Raw genomic sequence first — 22,163 nt, forward strand, 5'->3', positions numbered from 1 at the left:
GATAGATTCAGGGGCAACAAATAGCCTACTGTGATTCACAAGAAGTGTTTAAATTTGAAGAGTCTAAACTAGCTGTTTATTCCCTAAATGCTAGTAGCTCTAATGTAAAATAATTTATGTCAAAAGGGTGCAATGCGAGTTGGGGAGTGTCAAATTTCAACACAGGTTTCTAATGTCTGACTGCTGCCCGATTCATTTGCTGGGCAGAGTCATAATGATTGAGCATGATACCAACACGACCCCAGTGCAGCGCTCGTACAGCTGTACGATGTAGTTTTGAATTACGTAAGTACGATGTAGAATGTATTGCCTCACAGAGCCTCATGACGTTGATTGCAATGGTGTGGGGAGCTGTGGGTGTTTTGCTGACAAATATGCGCACGCCATAGAATGGGTTAAAAGGGATGACGTGCAATATTCAAATTTGTTGCACGCCCATCGTGAGAATCATGCCTGTCTGTCAGCAACAAGGGGACTTGAAGTGTTTTCACACACAAAAAGACTAATGAAGAAATTTTGGGAAGGTGCCCGTACAACTTTGGGTAACAGGAAAATATTATGTTGGGTTGTTTAGGAACTGTGAGCCTGTTGTGATAACGCCCAAGGGTAATTTTCGTCCACGCAAACAGCAATACCCCCTCAAACTAGAAGCCTCAAACCAGAAGCCCTCAATGGCATGAGGCCAATATTTAATGAGTTTAAAAAGATAAAAAAATAAAGGCATAGTTGTTCCATGCCCAAGTTTACAGGTGCACGCCTTTGTTTCAAGTTAAAAAGATAAGAGAAAAGAACACAAAGTAAATGTCTCCAAAGTCCAGCTGGCAAAACGATTTGTTCATTTTTTGGGTCACGAAATTACTGACCGCGGCAGACAGCTGTCCGCAAAGCGTGTCTGCAATTACAGACATCGCAAGTCCAAAAGCAAAGAAGCAATTGATATCATTTTTAGGGACCATTTCTCTGCTCAGACAGCAGAGCTCATTGCACTCACACGTGCATGGGAATTAGCAAAGAATAAAAATGTAGACATTCACACAGATAGCAGATATGCATTTGGTGTAACTCATGATTTTGGCACACTGTGGAAACACAGAAACTTTTTAAAAGCTGATGGTAAAAACATCCTTAATCACACACAGGTTGCTGATATGCTATCTGCCATTCTTCTCCCATCAGCCATTGTTGTGTGTGACGGTGACACACACACTTTTTTTATCAGAAACAATTTCTACAGGAAGCCGACGAGCTGACCTTGCAGCAAAGCAAGCAAGAAATCACTAACAAAACTCTTTCTCTTGCAGAGATGCAAACATTTTGCAGAACCGGATAAGCATGCACTCTGCAAGGAGTGCTCATGTAAATACACAGACAATGTTTAGGGGGGCCCAAATCGCCTCACCTGTTTGCCAAAAAAAAATTTCTCTGCTTTTGCGATTTTGATGCATGGCCTAGACCACGCGTCAAAAGGGGGGATGTTACAAGGCAATGTGTTTTTGTGTTTTTGCTCTCAAAATATTTGTGCAGGTCAAAGGAGCAGTAGCAAACAGAGCTGACAAATCATTACACAGCTTCCAGCCAGGAGACTTCGAAGTAGTCAAAGATTTCAGGAGGAAGTCGTGGGAAAGACACACCTCCCACAGCAAAAAGGTGTCCAAGGAGGGGCAACTCCAACCGTATGGCTCTTCGCAATGGTCGTGCTGACTGAAGCAACAGGAGGGGCACTATTGGTGCTCGCAAAGGGAATCAACTGTTCGAGTCAGGGACGCATCGAACCCCGAGAAATTAGAGATTATAGAATTTTGTTTCTGTGCAACACTATATTCCAAGTTTAATAAAATGGTATGGGGAGGGACAGTGTTACCCTAATTCTGCTAGGTACTGGGGAACAAATATGTATTTGTGTAGAGGTACGTGTACCTCAGGTGATGTTGTGGATAAGGCAACAAAATTTGAAAATGTGGGCCATTATGTCCCCTGGGACGGCCAAATAAAAAGGAAAAAGACTAGCTCTAACTCACAAAAATTTTAATTATGAGGGAACGGGAGTAACTTCCCAAATAAGAGTGGAAATATGGAAAGTGATAAAGGTTTAAGCAGGGCAGTATTGGTGTATGTGGTAGAGAAAGGGGAAAGACACAGGTCAGAAGGTTCAGATATCAGTGCAGCCAAGGAATATTTAGGCCGCAGAGCAGGCAGAAAAAAAAGAGGCTAGAACGTAGATATGAGAAAGACAATATACCAATGCAAAGGCAATAAGGCATGTGCATTGGCACTGATAGAAAAGAAAGAGGTTGGAGTGAATGACAGTTGCAAACAGCACCAACAACGCCGAAGAAAAGACAGAGTGCAGAGAAGCAGGTGGTAAGTAAAGTACAGAATTGAACAGTTTGGAAGTAGGGAATTAGGATTGCAGGGTAGGTTAGTTTTAGATGTGCTCACCGCAGAGAAAAGCTGTGTGTGTGCAAAATGCTCGGTGTCAGTTGTTGTTTCTACATTCCGGATTAAGCTGATAATGTAACCGACATTATAAAACACATGAAGAATGCAATCAGGGAACCGGATGATATGACTAACAGTCTGTTGAAATGGTGGAATAGCCAAGGTTGGGGGGGCGTGGGTGAGGCAGGTGACATTACCCATTCTAGTGGGATTGTTATTTCTTATAATTATGTTACCATGTTTAATTTACTGTTTTCAAAACTGTTAAAATAAAATACTATAAGGGAGCATGGCTGCAATTGAACAAAGGTTCATGGTGCAGGCCATTGACCTCACGGAAGGGGAATTTATTGAGTACGATGACAACGGCCTATGAAATCTGTAAGAGAAAGGGCGTTGCTCATTTTACAGGTTGAGGCATAAAGATTTTGGTTATCATATATGATAAAAGACGGGAATGTGGTGGAAATTTTCTAATCTAGCTTCTTGATGTGTCTGTCTATATGTTTACGAAGTGTTTATCTATGTTTTCTTTAAAAATGTTATCATGTTTTTCTCTAAACACGTCATACCACTCTGCCTTTGCCCTCGAGCAGAGGCCAAGATGTTCTGTTTGGAATAACGGACATCACTTCTCGTAAACCAGCTCGGGATTCTTGCTAGGGGCAAAGGGAGGGGGTGTCACGTTTTAATATATAAACTCTGGGTGCAGGAGGAAAGAGGGCCTTCTCTCTCAAACATTAACTCACAGAAACTGAAACCTTTAAATGGACCGTCTATCATCTACAGCTGCATTGGACATTTTGCATTGACTGTGACTAAACATTTTGTAAGGTGCTGCTCAGCCTTACATTACAGATCAACTTTTATGTTTTGGAGGAGGGCAAAATCTGCCAAAAATGACTCTACAACCACCATTTATCAACCCAGTAAGTGACCAATTATTTTGGAACATATGATTCAGTTGAAGTTGTTAAGGTTCGTGATCACAGCAAGGCTTATTAAGCAAAGAAGTATTCCATTATGAAACAATCTACATTCATATATACAAAAAAAACATATCTTGAACATTTTTATCATATTGTTTTATAAATGATTGCAATATTTTTTTTCTTCATGTTGTACTGCATAAAATATAATATTCCTCAGATCAGGAATAAGGGTTTCAAATACTAAAAACTATATTTGTGTTTGCCAGTATTTATAGTAATTTGCCAACAGACTCAAACAATTGTGGCACAATAGAACTTCTGCTTGCGTTTCAAGAATGAGAACTCAACCTATAAAACTCTTTCAGTTAGGCAGACCTAAAGCCCTCAATTAATACATCTAAATGTACCCTCATTCATGCCAAAAAAACAAGAAACCACAATCCTATATTTTGATAATATTTTGATACTTTGTAAACATCATGGACTGGTAACTCTGGTAACTGCTAATTCAATTGACCCTGCATTGTTTATGGTGAAAGTAAATTATAATATTTTTGGTGTACTTTGTCTTCTTAACATGCCAAAATGTTTGTACTGTAAATATCATGCTTAAAAGATAGAAGAAGAAACTAAATTGCTTGTAGTAAAAATATATTTTTTTCTAATGAAAATATTGCATTGTTTGTTATATGCATGCATTTATATAGTCACAATAATTTAAGGTCATGGCACATTCATAATGTACGGCCAGCCGCAGCCAGTCTCACTCAAGACCAGGTCCGACACAGGTTTGACGCCTTGTGCCGGTGTAACACGCTCTCCAGGGAACCCGACTCTGAAGCCAATGCTGAGCGGTCTCATATGCATCAACCCGAGCGGCATGACTGCCGACAAGGATGATATATGCCCCAAGAGCCTCTGAGTGTTTCAGGGACGACCGCTGAATGCTGCCTGACGAGGGCCAGGCAGCACAGCATCGACTGGGCAGACTTTCGTGAGGCATGCTGCATGGTAACTGAGTCTAGTCCCATACCAGGAAAAGAGGTTATCCGACAGGGGAGAGCATGCTCTTGTCCTCGTTGGCCCGTAGGCCCAATCGGTCGAGGTGCCAGGCATATGGTCCCTGAGCTCAGGCCACTGATCCCACGAGTGCCAAGATAGTTAGCATACGCACGCCCTGCTCCCATTGTGCATCAAGCATGCGGACTCCCTCGACGCCTGCCATCTGCGCAGGATAGAGCCAAAGGTGTTTTTCTTGGACATCGTCGGACCCAGTGTGCGCGCCCGTAGAGTGAGGTCTGTGGCGGTGCGCAGGCCCTGCTTAACTGCTGGGTCCTGTTTTCCCTCATCTAATCACTCCAACACCTTAGCCTGGTGGATGCAAGATGGCCATGGCGTGAAGGCATGCTGTTAGCCCTTGACATCATTGATGGCGAGGACTAACATGCTTTGGAAGGGAGCCTTGGTCGGTGCCTCCAGTTGCACTTGTGCCACGAGAGCATGCTCTACCTGGGGAAAAAGTTGCTCTGCACAGGGGAGAGCTTGCTCTTTTCCCAGTTGACCCGTAATCCCAAAAGGTCCCTGTGTGTACACAAGGAGATTGGCTCTGCAACGGAAGTGCAGCTCAAGGCACCGCCGAAGTGAGAGTGCTGAGGATTGCTGATTTTCATGCCCGGCATTGCCTATCGGCCTGACACAATATCACCCTCGCTGCTCGGAACAGGAAGCAGACGAGGTGGTGGCTGGATCCCGGAAGAATACAGCCACCATGACCGCAAAGTCTGAATTGCCATAAGCCCACAGTGCGGGCAGGACGTATCCACGAAGGCTGCCTCAGCGTGTCGGACCCCAAAACACCTGAGTCACACATCGTGTCCCTCCCCCCCTCGATGAGAGTATTACACCCACGAGAACAGTGGGACATGCCATGCCGGAGAAAGTCACTGATGACGGACAATCCACTGTACCACGTTTTAAGAATCCATCAATTATAGAAAGTCTCCGAAGAACAAAAGGTGAATGAATGCAGCACACCGTCTCCCCTTTATACCCGGATATCCGGGGCGGAGTCCGGCATGCACATTTCAAAACTAGTCAGTAGATGATAGGTCCTCAAGTCAAACCCCATCTGTCGGTTCGACACAACGCCGAGATACCGACAGAAAGGGCACTACTCAATACAGAAATGCGAGTAAAATAAAAATGTTACTTTCCACCTCTGAGTATAGGTTAGTATGGGTTGCCATTTATTGACAAATATGTTTGGACAAACAGCTTTAATTATACTCCTGAGTCTTTTACACAGACTATCCCATTCAGCACTGAGATCCAGGGAGGATTAAAGGATGGAATGATTATTACTGTATGTGGACGGGTTATGTCAGATGCAGACAGGTGAGTCTCTGGTGAATGTGCTTAATCTTGTCTACATAGAAAATGGTGAATAATATATATACTATATTACACGATAAAGCTGCTTATTCTCTCTTTTATCTCCAGATTCAACATAAACCTCGAGTATGGGTCTGATGTTGTTCTGCAAGTTAACCCACGCTATTCCTGGCTATTGCCTATCTCTGGGTACGTAGTTCACAACACCCGCCTGAAGGGGAAGTGGGGCTGGGAGGAACCCAAAATGGGAACTCCCTTTCCGAGAGGCCAGATGTTTGCTCTGCAGATTTTTGTCACCAAGGACTCTTACAAGGTTATTTACTCTTTCAATCATGCACCACTACATGACTTTTAATTGCAGCAGAAGAATAACAGTATTTTGGGCTTTTCCTAGATATATACTAATGGTGAACTCTTCTCGGAGTACAATCACCGCTTGCCATTTTCAAATGTGGATCGCATCTGTGTGGTTGGAATGGTGGACCTGAATTTAGTTACCTACCGTTATTCTATGGTGAGAAATAAAAAAAAATGGACTTCAACCAATTCAGCATATATTTTACACCACGAGTGGGTCCGATATCATTAATCTTAAGTGGTTGGGTCCTATCCCACCCACACACAACGGTTCCGACCTATGGGATTAGCATAAATTATGAAAATATTACAAAATCTATTGTGCACACATTCTCATAAAAAAAAAATCGAATGACTGTCATGATTCTCGAGTGATGAGACGCGGAGAGAGGACCCAGCGGGTAAGGGGTTAACAGATAATTTAATAAATAATAAAACAAAGACCCACGTGGGGGTAACACAACATGACATGAGTACAATAACAAGACAGGACTAAAACTACCTACACTTGAACAAGACTAAAATAAACTATAAACATTAACACCAGACCAGACCCAGGAACTCACCACACAAACCACAATGAACCAGCACAAGACAGAAGACACAATAAGGCATTAAATAAGGGAGCAAATCAAGAGGGAAACAGGTGTAGGGCATTAATCAATAACGAGAGGATGGGAACAGAGACGAGACCCGGAAATAATTTAAACATTTTATATCATTTATACAGGGTAGTTAACATTTGCATTTAAGCAGTCTTCATATAAAATGAGGAAAACAATATTTTTTCAAACAACCTTATAACCTTATAATAGAAGACCAGTTTTGCAGAGTGTTTTATCAACCAGCAAACGTGTTTGGGAGTGTGTAAATGTGTGTGCGCATGTGTGCGTGAATGTGTCTCATATCACTATGCTTTAATGGTAAATGTGTTTCCGTCCTAAATAACTACACTTCTTTTCATTTACAGCACCACCTTAATGCACTTTCAGGATCTTTGGTAAGATTTTGATAACACTTTACAATTCGTTAACAATAACCAGCGTGAACAGTCAACATGTTTAACAGTTAGCAATTCATATTTTTATATTTTACTTAATGGCAATACAATTGTCCATATGCATGGAGCTTTCTTAGGAACAACAGATGAGCCCTGCTGCGTCTGTTTCTCCACAACAAATGTTAATTCAATCATCCCTTTTCACACTTTTTGAGGGCAGCAAGTGTACAATGACATCCTAAAGCTGTTAGTTCACAAGAAGTGCCTGGGCTGGCTTTTACCTAATGTTAATATTTACAACACAATTTGTCATATTCTCATGAATAAATGTCTTTAATTACTTTGACAAACAAACAGATTGTTCCATACAAAACCATCATATATGGTGGAGTACAGCCTGGCAGATGTATCGTCATCCAGGGACAAATCAATCCCACAGCAAATAGGTTTGTTAGTGTCAGGTCTCTAGTAAACAGATATAAAATGCATAATTGGTTTTAAATGCTTTTAAATATCCTTTACTTCCGGACTGTTGTATTTTAGTTGAAACGAGAGATATAAAAAATTTCTACTCATCTTCTTTCTCTAACAGCATAGGGTTTAGTCTACGGCACAAAACTGGAATTGCATTTGACTACAGTGCTCGTTTTGATAAGAATGTGGTTGTGTGCAACAGCTATGAGGATGGGAAGTGGGGTAAGACGGAACAAACTGATCAGATGCCGTTCACGCGAGGACGACATTTTCTGGTACCCGTGATTTTATAATTCCTGTATTCAACATTTAATAGATAGTGTGTTTGACTGTTGTTTGAGGGTTGAGACATACAACATCCACAATATTGTATCCATATTGATGCATCAAAGTGATGAAATTAGGCTTCATATGGTTTCATCTTTCTATGTCCATTTCAGGTCGTCATTTGTTGCGCTTCTCATGAATACAATGTGTTTGTGGATGGTAAACAAACTGAAACTTACCCTCACTACAAAACTTTGGAAGAGATTGATGTTTTTGAATTAAGTGGAGATTTGCAGCTGAACTTTGTGCAGCTCTGACAAGTATGGGAATACAAATTCATTATTTGTTTGTTCATATGCAAAGATGTTTTCCTTGTATGCATAATATTCTGATACCATTCGATTATCCACTGCCGCATGGAGGTATTTAAAATAAATAAATAGACTGGATGAATACATGGATATGTACAACCCTTTGTGTTATTGGTGTTTTGTATGCACAATTGTTCCTACAAAAATATGCTAAATTTGTAAGATCGATAGGGAACAGTGTTGAAATTTAAATATCTTACAATTCAGCAGCACTTATGTCTGTCTTTATTTCGCCGTCAGGTTTGATAACCAGTAAGAACAAAGCATTTTTTATGCTAAAATGATTCAGAAAGTTCTCTATCTCACAACAATATTCCATGTGAGGAATTATTTTTATTTAGCTACACATTTGTACCTACAGTGTGCATATTTTTTTAAATGGTCAAAACAGCTTGGATATTAAGCAATCCATACATTCTGTATGAAAAGTAAACACACACTATATAAACTCAAATAGATATTCCCAAAATGCATATTTAGTTCAATCTATTTCGATAGTATGCTCTCTTGGTGTTGGTAAGCCTGGACCAACCTGCTATCGGCAGGGCTGCGACGCTTTTATGAAGGTATGAAATGTATTTTATGTTAGTGAATCAACCATGATTTTTTAATTGAGCGAAATTGGTGGTGCTTGCGAAGGCATGTAGCATTATTCTCATACTCATTCCAAAATTCAGTGCAAAGTTAGTCCAATACTTTTTGTACCAGAAACAATAAATATTTCTATAAATTTCTTAGCCATTGTTGCATTGAGAAGTATATATGGGCAAGATGCACGAAGCCGCCATATTTGATTTCCGATCAGCGAGTGTGGGCATGTTAACTCTACAGTATGTGAAAATACGAATTTTTGGCCTGCAAATATAAGTATTTCTTAGATAAAAATAAGAAACTGATATATAAGTGATTTGCAGAGATTGAAAGTAACAAGTTAAATTTACTCGCACTGTTAAGTAGGTTTTTTGTGAAGTAAAACCGACATTGGTGCATAATGCTATATATCTGAAGTGTTTAATCCCATAGACGGACGGTTCCCTAATGTGTCTGCACCACATTTTCGCAGTGTGGAACCGAACTGAATAATAGCTTTAATGACATATTTAAACCTGCATCATATGTCTCTCTCTTATGTAAGAGCAGTGCAAGAAAGTCATATGAAAATGTACTTGCTATTTCATCCGTTTTGAAAAGCCTTGCAGCCTTGCCGTGAAATCAACTTGTTGCCAGATCAAATTGTTGAAAAGAACAGCAAACAATGACAAGCCCAAAATAAAATAAACTCAAAAATATGTAAACATGGCAACACCGCAAGAGCTTGCTGTGAAGATCTGAACATAAACCAAACCAAAGGAGATAATCCGTGGGGAGGGGCAGCAGGCTCGAGCCACATGGGGAGAGGTGGAGCTGGGATGCCCAAGGGAGAGCAGCGATGACCAGACGAGAAAACCCTGCCATGGATAACACCATGAAAGGAAAGATGAACCCACCAGAGGAGAGAGAAAAACCCACTTCGGGAGAAACGTAGACCTCACTGGGACAGTGAGCCTCTACGGGGGAGAAGAAGCTCATGAGGGAGAACGAGTGGTGTGTGGCAGGCGCTGAGGTCCCTGACAGGAAACCCACTATCGCTGGGAGGCAGGGAGGAGATCTGGGGGTAGCAGACTTCAAGTGGTCACCTCTGGATAACACAAAAACACAATCACACCACGAACCGGATGATGGATTTATTCCTTAAATAGAGTAGTCTGAGGCAATATTAGTGTACAGAGAAATCAAAATATCTACTCTCTAATTCCTGCTTAGAAAGATACATGTGCAACAAAATACTACATTTAACACGGTTAAAAGTACCACTTTCAAGGAAAATACGCTAATCACATGGATACAAATTATGACAAGAACTCTTAAAAGTGTCTTCACATCATAAATGTAGTGATTTCTTTACAAAGAGACAGTTAATCCAAGAAAAATAAGGGAGAGAGAAAACTACCTCTGCTTCTCTGTTCGCATAGACCATGAATCTGACCGCGAACACTTAAAGGAGAAGTGAAATATTTCCCTTAAGTGTGTCACTAATTCAGGCCCCACCTACAACAATTGATAGGAGCTCCCTATCGGAACTATTGAAAATAAAACTTAATAAAAATTTTTACTTAATACAAGTTTTTCTTAAGTTAACCAAACTTACAAAACATTTCTCATTGGACATGAGAAAATATCAAATAATGAAGATGTCTCAGCAAACTGGTTACATACATCACAGATCAAAGATTATTGGAGCCTAGGCAAGACGATACAATTGGCAACTAAAGAGCCTTGTTTCAAACCCATTCATATACAGTTCCCCTGGATGACGTTGGCAAAACGCCTTATTGGTGTTGATTCGGCGTTCTCTGCATCTGTCAGCCTAAGAATTTTTAGCTACAGTGGTCCCTATTTGGATATTAACCAGTGCACATATTTGACTTTGCATACATTGCAGAACTTGTAAATGCCACAGAGATGTATCTACAGGTTGGACTGGACCTCACATTTGAGACTTTGAGAATGTCCTTTGTAGAATAGTAGAAGAATAAACTTAAAATTAAGTGATTATGTTTGCTCACAAAACTATAATCATACTCTAGTTCATCACTTCCCTCATAATGTACACTTGAAAATCTTCCACATGAGAACAATGTGTGAGATAACAAGGTGGCAGGGCACACACACATGCAGACTCCGAGCACAAGGCAAGTCGTCAGACTGTCAAGGCCAGAGCTCCTCCTTAAACCTAGTGATAACGGCTAACAACAGTAGACAGCATTTGTAACTTGTCAAGTAGAGAAAAGAACTGAATGAAGTACTTTAGGGATTATTAAATCATATATGGATGCAGTCATGTGGTAATAGGTGTCCAGCATGCATGTCCGCAAATTTTAAATGCAGCCATGTTACAAACAGACCAAACAATGTGTAATGTTCAATAAAGACAAAGATCAGCAAACTCCTTGTTTTGTTGTAATTCATTTTTTATATATATATTGAAGATACATGAGTGAAAAACATTGGAATTATATCTCCAACTTGACGATATTTAATTTAACACTCATGATTCCGCTATCATGTCATGTTTATTCTTGTTCTTGCAATGGAGTCATGGCATGGCCTAGGGTTTTGTGTGAGAAGGACATGGCATGGCTTAGATATTGGCTGTCATGCGCTTTCTCGTGTCTCGTCTATGGCCCCCCTTCTCGTTCCTTGTTAGCTTCCCTTCAGTGTTTTATTATCCACACCTGCCCATTGTTAAATATACTTTGTTCGTCTCCCTATTTAATGCCCTTGTATTCTCTGTCCTGTGCTTGTTTGTTCTTGTACATCGTGGTACCTGTATGCTCTTGGTAACTGCGCAATTGAGGATTTGTCCCTATGCTGTGTCACAGCGTTATCATCCTTTTTTGTTACAGCTGGTTACCCTCTGTGAGTTTTTTGTTCCTGTTTTTGCTGTCTTTGTTATCCCCTGTATTTTACCCCCTCGTGGGTTTTTGTTTTATTAAAATCTTGTTACCCCTTGCTTCCGCTGCCTGCACTTGGGTTCTTTCTATCACCATACGTTTCGTGACATTAACAAAACGTAGCATAAGATATGCAGAGGGTTTTTATTTTCATTCTTTTAAATGACTTTTGTATAAAGCAGTTTAAATAACTCAAAATGTAAGAACTTTATTATACAATTATTTGACAAAATGCCAGATGACAACAGTTTTCAAGGAAGGATTGGTTAAAAACGCTTAAGGTGGGGCTTAGAAAAAGTGTATTTGCATGCATGCATTTTAGATATCTATAAAGTAATTTTGACTAGTTAGAAGGTTAATTCCAGATATCTATATTGAAATTCTTCCTGTCGCCAAGCTTAATGAAGATGTATCCAAAGAAAGATCTTCCTAGTTAAAAATCAGACTGAGATGTAATTAAATTGCAGATATCTTTAAATGAGATATCACTAGGAAGAATTTCAATTCAAGATATCTAATTTAGTTTTGTCAAGTCAAAAATCTAATTCAAGATATCTACAATTAAAATAAGACTAGTAATAAGTTACTTTCAGATATCTGCAAATGTGTTTTTGGATATCTTTAAAAATGATTCATTTAAGATATCTAAAATGTGATTATGACTAGTCAAAGACCAGTTAAAGATATCTCTAATTATGATTTCTACTGGTGGTAACTCCGTTATAGATATCTCTAATTTAATTATTTGGAATTATGCCTAGTACAAAATGAATTATAGATATATTTAATTGCAGTTTCTACTAGTCAAAACACATTTGTAGATATCTGAAAATACATTTTAATGGAATTCAATGGAAGAATATGACTAGTCCAAACAGCATTGTAGATATCTCAAATGTACATTATGAATAGCCAAAATAACATTATAGATATCTTCAATGCCTGTTATGACTAGTCATAATCACATTGTAGATATACTAATTGTTATGTTTTCCTTTTTTCTATAGTTTTATTACTTATATATTGTTATATTTGGTTTCTTTGCTTATTTCCAACATTCCTCCAGCCAGGGGCCTGTACCATGAAGCTGGTTTAGGTGGCTAGCCAGCTATGTTTCAGTTTAGTTTGTGGCAACCCTGGGTTTTAGGTACCATAAAAGTCGCTCAGCTTTATTCGGTGTTCGTCGCCATGGTATCTTACGCTGCACGGCTAACCTGCTCCGGAGCAGGCTATGTTCTGGATTCGAGATCTCAGACTGAAGTTTGACCAATCAGCTGTGAGCAAAGAAACATATAGGTGACGTAACTGACTCACAGTGCGTGTTAGAATGGCTAGTTTTTTTTATACTGTTTAATAAAATTAAAATACTAATATAAAAATATATATTACAAATATAAAATCAACTATTTTTTACTATATAGGTAAAATCTTATTTTACAGATTTGCTGGCTTTCCCTTACACTCACATAAAATTCAATTTACTTACTTATATTCCACTTTTATTGTATCACGTGTGTTTGCATTGCAGTTTTTACATTCTTGTCTGTGGTGCAGAACATCTAGAAACACTTTCAGTTTCACTGTATTAGGACATTTTTCTTTGTCCTGAACCGTAGTTTTTATTAAGGCTTCAATTAAATGACTGACCCTGGTTAATGGCGCAAAGACTAGTCTATTAAAGGTAAAGGCTTATGCATTCTGTTGTAAAAGCAGGCCGTTTTATTAAGTGTTATTCTTATATTTTCTTCCACTTCTCTGTGTTGCAGAACACACCCCTATTTATAATTCTGAGCTCCGTTGTCTTTCTGCAAAAAAATAAACTAGTTTTTTTCCTGCAGAGCATCATATCAGACTAAAAGGAGACCAACATGCAACCAGTCCGCGTTATTTTTTGGGCAACTTGTTTGACACGCATTCATTGATTTTAAACACGTAAGATGTCCGAGTTTACAATGCAGAAGCGTTGTGGTGTCATTTGCCTGTCAAATTAGCCGTTTATAGCTTTAACAAATTTGTACAGAAGTTCAGAATATATGAGAATTAACTTTATTTGCACGCAACTCCTCTCATGTGTACTCGGAAGGGAAATGATGAAGCAGATGTAAGGTTAACTTTCTTGCTTCTGCTGCCTGAATGGATGTTTTTTGTCCGCACAAGGGTTAAAATTGCAATATGCGGGAGCTTCAATTAACATTTGTTGCAATATTTCTGTACCCATGCCTTACATAAAAAAAGTTGCCCTCAAGGACACGGACCCCTTGTAGTTTCACGGAGGTCCCCGCGGATCCTGTTTGCACTACAGTAAATGTGTGTACTATATAGTGTTTAACTTGCGCATTAACACAATCAGCAGTGTTTCTGAAACACTTCTCTCTTGCATAGACAGCAGAAACATATCACTCCATGGCTGAAATTCATTTTTGTGTTCATATTGTGGAAATCGCTTTATCCATTTATAATGCGATTGGTTTAGCCATGCTGACGTCACTCGTTCATGTGCACGTGCGCGCAAACTAATCTTAGCTTCAGGATCAAAGCTTGAGTTGACAAAGAAACTCCACGAGCTGCTTCATGGTACCAACAAAGCTTGATCACGTTGGTTTGGTTTTGTCAACCCAAAACTAATCCAATTACCCTGAGTTTGTTCAGCTACATTCATGGTACAGGCCCCTGGTCACTGGTTTACCTGGTTTTGTTTCCGGTCTGTGTTTTGTTTCTGTGTTTATCTAAGCAGTCTTGCTGAAGCCGGTTTGGACGTTTCTCTCCCATTCGGCTTCCCTTTCATACCAGACGGACTCGCCGCTTACTCGCCTTCTCTGGATTATTGTTTTTTGTTATTGTTTGCTGTTTTCGAGCCGGAGTACCCTGTCTCACTGTGTACTGGACTTTTAACCAGTAGAATGATTAAACCCTTTTTTGTGATCTCATCTCATGCATCTGAGTCCTTATTCTCACAAGCCGATGTGTGACGTAGGTGATCTCACGCAGATTGAATACCAGGCGCTTAGTGCATTATGGATTATTTGCAGGGGCTTGGTTGAGTTGTCTTAAAGGCCAGCCAGTAACGCATTGCTGTAGTTCAGTGTTGATATAAAAAGAGCTTAGGAGCAAAGTAGCATGCTCAGGCAGGAATGGTCCAATTTGATATTACATCACATATCTTCATGACCTTGAGTGCTGTAGTTGAGTAAAGTTGGTGAGGAGTGTTATTATAGCTGGTAATCAAACATCACCTGCAGGTTCCTCTCAGACTGTCAAAATTATAGAGATCTTTCTTAATGCTTCTGTTTGTGTGAGAGATACAGTAATTGAAAACTTTTTTGGGCATAATGTTTTTTTAAATTGTAGGTTATCACAACACTGCTAGACCTCATGCTGTTAAATAACAGGGTAGTATAATGTTTTAAAATATATGACATATAATCAAAGATAGGACTTTGAACTAGGCTACAACACTACATTATCGTCAATAAATAACCAATATCACCTGATTCATTTTCTTCTGGCTTTCTGCAACCATAGGAAATGTGTAACACAGTTACAGCAGTCGGAGAAAATAGGATCAAGAGCTCAACTAATGCAAACGCTTAACTGCATCTCATTATAATAGTTATTATATAAAACTGTCATTATAATTATTATATACTGTATTTTTGTGTCATTTCATTATAATAGTGACACAACATACAAATGCATATGAATTAGCCAATTAGTATAAAATAGTTGCAAATTTCAGTGATATCAGGTTGTGACTTCAAATTAAACTATTATTTTAAATAATCAACAACAGTTCCAATGGACCTCCCCAATCTATGTAGCTTTCCTGTAGTTCAGTGGTAAGAGCATTGCGTTAACAACGCAAGGTTGAGGGTTCCAACTCAGGGGATTCTGGGAGGAAATCCCAACCCTTTCCCTGTCGTGCCCAGTACACGCCCTGCGCCTCTACTCGGTCCGAACACAGAGCTCTCGCTCTGAGCAGCTCTTTGTCTGTGTCAGCGGACAGCGGGGGGCTGTCTCCAAACAGAGACTGGCGCACTGAATCGTGTACACCATCCCTTGGCTTGCCGATCTCAGGCCCCTGCCCACTGTAGTGACGCTCACTCCGCCGGGGTGCAGCCTCTTCGTGGGCATGGGCTCAGAGCGCCTCTCTGGCAGACATCTGCAGAGCTGCAGGTTGGCCTGCGTCCAGCCTTCTTTTCCGCACAGGCATCAAACCGGTGTCGGACCAGGTCTTGAGTGAGACCAAAGGTGCGAAGCGCCTTCTCCCCTCTTCAGGCAAGTAAGTGAGCTATTCCAGCCTTTCTACTTCCTCATTAGACGAAGTATAGGCATTCCTTCCATCACCAAGCACTTGGGGAGTATGAGCCTGGCGGAGCAGCTCGTATTCACGCCCAGTTTATGAGAGTTTCCCCTCACGAGGTGAACCCTTGTACCTGGGCTAGTGCTCCACACGTACTGACTCCCCTCCTTGGGTAGTCCCGTCTGACGCTTTTTCACTTTTGGTTCCCCTGTCTGCGACCTGTGACATCCCCTGGGTTGGGCCCGCACTACTACTCCCTCTGTAGCCTGATGGAGGAAACGAGACGTTGTGTCCACCATGCCACGAGCACTGCGCCAGCACGCTGCAGCGAACAAGTGTGCCTCTCAAGTTCCTCAGCCCAAAAAGGTGAATGAATGGGCACGCAACCTTCCTCTTTATACTCTTATGTACGGGGCGGAGTCTGGCGTTCCGCCCCATTTGCCAAGTTCATTGGCCTTTTCAAAGAGTTGAGATATCCACTCGTTACAACCGAGGTATGCAGAAAAGCATTTGTGAAGTCACAACACGCAAACCCTGAGGCGGATGGGCTACAACAGCAGAAGACCCCACCGGGTACCACTCATCTCCACTACAAATAGGAAAAAGAGGCTACAATTTGCACGAGCTCACTAAAATTGGAGGGTTGAAGACTTGAAAAATGTTGCCTGGTCTGATTAGTCTCGATTTCTGTTGAGACATTCAGATGATAGAGTCAGAATTTGGCGTAAACAGAATGAGAACATGGATCCATCATGCCTTGTTACCACTGTGCAGGCTGGTGGTGGTAGTGTAATGGGTGGGGGATGTTTTCTTGGCACAATTTAGGCCCCTTAGTGCCAATTGGGCATTGTTTAAAGGCCACGGCCTACCTGAGCATTGTTTGTGACCATGTCCATCCCTTTATGACCACCATGTACCCATCCTCTGATGGCTGCTTCCAGCAGGGTAATGCACCATGTCACAAAGCTTGAATCATTTGAAATTGGTTTCTTGAACATGACAATGAGTCTACTGTACTAAAATAGCCCCCACAGTCACCAGATCTCAATCCAATAGAGCATCTTTGGGATGTGGTGGAACGGGAGCTTCGTGCCCTGGATGTGCATCCCACAAATCTCCATCAACTCCAATCAATATGGGCCAACATTTCTAAAGAATGCTTTCAGCACCTTGTTGAATCAATGCCACGTAGAATTAAGGCAGTTCTGAAGGCGAAAGGGGGTCAAACACAGTATTAGTATGGTGTTCCAAATAATCCTTTAGGTGAGTGTATATAATAACCATTATAATGAGAAGCAGTTGAGAGTTTGCATTAGTTGAGCTCTTGATTCCTTTTTCTCTGACTGCTGTAACTGTGGTCTGACTGCTGTCATTTCCTATGGTTGCAGAAAGCCAGAAGAAAATGAATCAGGTGATATTGGTTATTTATTGACGATGATATAGTGTTGTAGCCTATAGTTCAAAGTCCTATCTTTGATTAAATGGCTGTTAATTTATAACATTATACTACCCTGTAATTCAACAGCATGAGGTCTAGCAGTGTTGTAATAACCTACAACTTAATAAAAACATTGTGCACAAAAAAGTTTTCAATTACTTTATCTTTCACACAAACAGAAGCATTAAGAAACAATGTATGACCTCAATAATTGTGACAGTCTGCGAGGAACCTGCTGTTTGATTACAAGCTTTAATAACACTCCTCACCAACTTTACTCAACTACAGCACTCAAGGTCATGCAGGTATGTGATGAAATATCAAATCGGACCATTCCAGCCTGAGCATGCTACTTTGCTCCTAAGCTCTTTTTATATCTATACTAGACAACAGCAATGCTTTACTGGCTGGCCTTCAAGACAACTCAACCAAGTCCCTGCAAATAATCCAAAATGCTTGAGCGCCTGGTATTCAATCTGCGTGATAGCACCTACGTCACACATAGACTTGTTTCTTTTCAAATGTTCGAGATGGCTAAATTCTGCGCAGAATCAGTAGCCATCATCGCACGAAGCATGCCGGTTAGAAATGTGTCCGAGTTAAGTCCGCCTTGCTCTGATGTCATGTCGCCAAAAAACTCCCGCAGAGGCGAGGCAGCGTGGCCGAAATCCGCAGGCATATGGCAAGCCGCTTTAACATAAAATACGCCTGGCTGTACTAGTCATAATTTAGTTTTGACTAGTCAAAATTCTGATTCCAGACATCTCTTCTGTAATTTTGAGTCATCGCAATTGGAATAGTATATCTACAATGTGATTATGACTACTCATAACAGGCATTGAAGATATCTATAATGTTATTTAGAATATTCATAATATACATTTGAGATATCTACAATGTTGTTTTGACTAGTCATATTTTTCCTTTGACTTCCATTGAAAAATATTTTCAGATATCTATAAACGTGTTTTGACTAGTAGAAACTGCAATTAAAGAAATCTATAATTGATTTGTACTAGCCATAATTCCAATTAGAGATATCTTGAATTAATTTTTACTAGTGATAATTAAATTAGAGATATCAATAACTGAGTCACCAACAGTAGAAATTATCATTAGAGATATCTGTAACTGGTCTTTGACTAGTCATAATCACATTTTAGATATATTTAATGAATGATTTTTAAAGATATCCCAAATAACTTTTGCAGATATCTGAAAGTAATTTATTACTAGTCTTATTTTAATTGTAGATATCTTGAATTGGATTTTTTACTTAACAAAACTAAATTAGAGATATCTTGAATTGAAATTCTTCCTAGTGATATCTCATTTAAAGATATCTGCAATTTAATTATGAATATCTGATTCTTGCTGGGGGCCAAAGGGAGGGGGTGTCACATTTTAATCATATATATACTTTGTGTGCAGGAGGAAAGAGCGCCTTCTCTCTGCACCATCTCATTGCTTATGATGCAGATTAAACGACATTAAAATACTTTGCAAAGTAACCTCACCTCTCTGTGTATTGCTTTTGTCAAAGTTGACTCAACCTAGATTAAGGAATAAGAAAATTCCACAACAATATCTAAAATGCATGCATGCATGCAAATACACTTTTTCTAAGCCCCCCCTTAAGCGTTTTTAACCAATCCTTCCCCCGAAACTGTCGTCATATGCCATTTTTTCCTATAATTGTATGATAAAGGTCTTACATTTTGTGTCGTTCAAACTGCTTTATACAAAAGTAATTTAAAAGAATGAAAATAAAAACCTAGCATAAGGTATGCAGAGGGTTTTGTTAAATTTAATATCGTAAAGTTGGAGATGTGTGCTGTGGATTAAATAGTGTTATTTGCTTTTATTCCAAATGAACACATTAAAGAAAAAAAACATGTATAGGCATCATGTTTGGTGCAACATTGATTCATTTGTAAAATTTAAATGCACTGGCGCTCATCACTGAACACAGCAGAGCATCACCATCATTGATCTCTACTATAATATAATGCAATACTCCCACCTTGTGTGTAACTACCTAGACACAACTTAACCTGCATTAACAATACATACTGTATGCATAACGAAACATACTTATAAAGCCCGTCAATGAATGTTAAACTTTTATTCACTTGTAATCTTCTTCAAATAAAGTCTTAACCTATTTACTCGGTCTTCAATATAAGCAATATTCTTGTCCATCACGTGCTTATTTGTACTTTTTCACGTTTTGGTATATAATTCCAATGTTTTTCACTCATGTCTCTTCAAAATTTATATAAAAAATAAATTACAACAAAAAAATCTGTTTGCTGATCTTTGTCTTTATTGAACATTACACATTGTTTGGTCTGCTTTGTAACATGACTGCAATTAAAATCTCAGCCTTATGCATACATGCATGCTGGACACCTATTACCACATGACTGCATCCATATATGATTTAATAATCCCTAAAGTACTTAATTCAGTTCTTTTCTCTACTTGACAAGTTACAAACGCTGTCTACTGTTGTAAGCTGTTATCACTAGGTATAAGTAGGAGCTCTGGCATAAATAAGTAACGTCTCGGTTACTTTCGTAACCTCGGTTCCCTGAGAAGCGGGAACGAGACATTGCGGAGACCGCATATGAAACTCCTCCTCTTTTTCACTTTTCCTGAAGTCCTATAGGATAACGCCAGTTAAAAAACTGGCCAATTGTCGCAAGACATGCACAGTATGCAAATACTGACGAATCTAGACAGTATAAATACAGTGCATGAGACGACAATACCTCAGAATCTATGATAGAACGCTTGATCAGAGATAAGCAGCGAACACGGCGTTCTCCGCAATGTCTCGTTCCCGCTTCTCAGGGAACCGAGGTTACGAAAGTAACCGAGACGTTCCCTTTCGAGAGCGGTCACTTCGACATTGCGGAGACCGCATATGGAACGGTAGTACAATCCCGCCGTGAGAGCTAGCAAAAACAGCCCGATAACTGGGATAACACGTACACAGTATGCGGAGCAGACAAACCAACCATTCGCGAGTTTGCCCCAAGCGTTAACCGCTGATTGGCTGAAACCGGCCTATGAGCTGCTAGATCACTGAGCACGCCAATGAACTGCTAGATTGGTCTTTTGTCGAATTTGCATATCCAAACCCAACGAATGCAGCGGGCTGCGCTGAACAGGGCAGACACCACAGCAGTAGAACCAGCACGGAAACCCGGGCGATATAATAACGAACATAAGTACACCAAGCACAGTGTAAACAGCAATGCGGCAACAACTGTGTAGCACAATACATTACAAGGTAGAAGATAAGCTTAATCAGCACTCACCGAGAGGACTTGAGAAGCCAACGAGGACACATCCAATCTGTAGAACCTGGCGAAAGTATTCTGAGAAGACCAGCCAGCTGCACAGCATATGTCCTGAATAGATGTGCCCCTAGACCAGGCCCACGAAGAGGCGATAGCCCTAGTCGAATTAGCTCTGATACCGAAGGGGCAGTTCTGACCCTGGCTTTCGTACGCCAAGGTAATAGCGTCCACTACCCAGTGAGAGAGCCTCTGTTTTGAGACAGCCCGGCCTTTAGTACCCCCACCAAAACAAATAAAGAGCTGCTCCGACTGCCGAAACCCGGCCGTGCGATCTATGTAAGCCCGCAATACCCTTACCGGGCATACCGCTCTCTGAGCGTCAGCATCCTGTGAGTCTGACGACTCGGAAGACAAGGCGGGCAAGGCAATGACCTGAGCTCTAAAAGGGGTAGACATGGACTTTGGCACATAACCCGATTTTGGCCGGAGAGTGACGCTGCAGTCGCCTGGCCCAAAACGAATGAAATCAGCGCCGACTGAGAGCGCTTGCAAATCCCCAATGCGCTTAGCCGAAGCAAGGGCGAGAAGGAGAACGGTTTTTAGAGTGAGCTCTCTTACCGAAGCCGCGTCCAAAGGCTCAAAGGGGGGAGAAGAGAGAGCCTTCAACACCAGTGCTAAGTCCCAAGGTGGCACCGAAGGGGTTCGCGGGGGGAAAAGTCTCCTCGCTCCTCTGAGGAATCTGACCACCAGCATGTGCCTACCAATCGATTGCCCATCAACCGGGGAACGAAACGAGGCGATGGCCGCTACGTAAACCTTCAGCGTTGACGGGAGGCTGCCGCTGTCCAGCCTGTGCTGCAGGAAAGACAAAATATCAGACACGGGGCAAGACGCCGGGTCGATATTGTTGCTGCTGCACCATTTAGCAAACACCCCCCATTTTAGAGCGTATAAACGTCTGGTAGACGGCGCGCGAGACTCCGAAATAGTATCCAGCACACGCTGAGGGAGTGCAGTTAGAATCCCCGAAGCGGCCAGGCATGGAGGTTCCACAACTCCGGGCTGGGGTGCCAAATCGTGCCGTTCACTTGGGACAACAGGTCTCTCCTGAGGGGAATCCGCCACGGCGGTGCCGTCAACAACTCCCTCAGGTCCGGGAACCATGGTTGATTCGGCCAGAACGGAGCGACGAGAATCACCGACGCCGTCTCCTCTCTGACTTTGCACAGCACTAGGGGTAAAATCTTCACCGGAGGAAACGCGTAAAGCCGAACGACCGGCCAACGCCCCGTCAGCGCGTCGCTCCCCATAGGGGAGTGGATCAGCGAGAAATACAACGGGCAGTGTGCGTTCTCGCTTGTCGCGAATAGATCCACCTCCGCTTTCCCGAAG

The 22,163-nt window shown here is 41.0% G+C and overlaps 1 protein-coding gene across 1 annotated transcript; it reads left to right on the forward strand.

Annotated features, from left to right (window-relative positions):
- The first annotated feature begins 3,122 nt into the window (after positions 1-3,122).
- Positions 3,123-8,439, forward strand: LOC306911049 (galectin-9-like). Its single transcript, XM_079486076.1, has 8 exons — positions 3,123-3,368; positions 5,677-5,765; positions 5,871-6,075; positions 6,157-6,276; positions 7,090-7,119; positions 7,477-7,565; positions 7,712-7,868; positions 8,034-8,439. Exons 1-8 carry the CDS (start codon positions 3,339-3,341, stop codon positions 8,175-8,177), a joined length of 864 nt encoding a protein of 287 aa, XP_079342202.1. The 5' UTR covers positions 3,123-3,338; the 3' UTR covers positions 8,178-8,439.
- Positions 8,440-22,163: the final 13,724 nt, after the last annotated feature.

The sequence above is a fragment of the Barbatula barbatula genome (assembly GCF_947034865.1).
Source record: "Barbatula barbatula genome assembly, chromosome: 2".
In the NCBI taxonomy this organism is placed as follows: domain Eukaryota; kingdom Metazoa; phylum Chordata; class Actinopteri; order Cypriniformes; family Nemacheilidae; genus Barbatula; species Barbatula barbatula.

Coding starts and splice junctions, on each gene's coding strand:
- LOC306911049 (XM_079486076.1), top strand. CDS start 3,339: ATGACTCTACAACCACCATTTATCAACCCA. Junction 6,076..6,156: donor TCACCAAGGACTCTTACAAG/GTTATTTACTCT, acceptor GGCTTTTCCTAG/ATATATACTAATGGTGAACT. Junction 7,869..8,033: donor CGCGAGGACGACATTTTCTG/GTACCCGTGATT, acceptor TGTCCATTTCAG/GTCGTCATTTGTTGCGCTTC.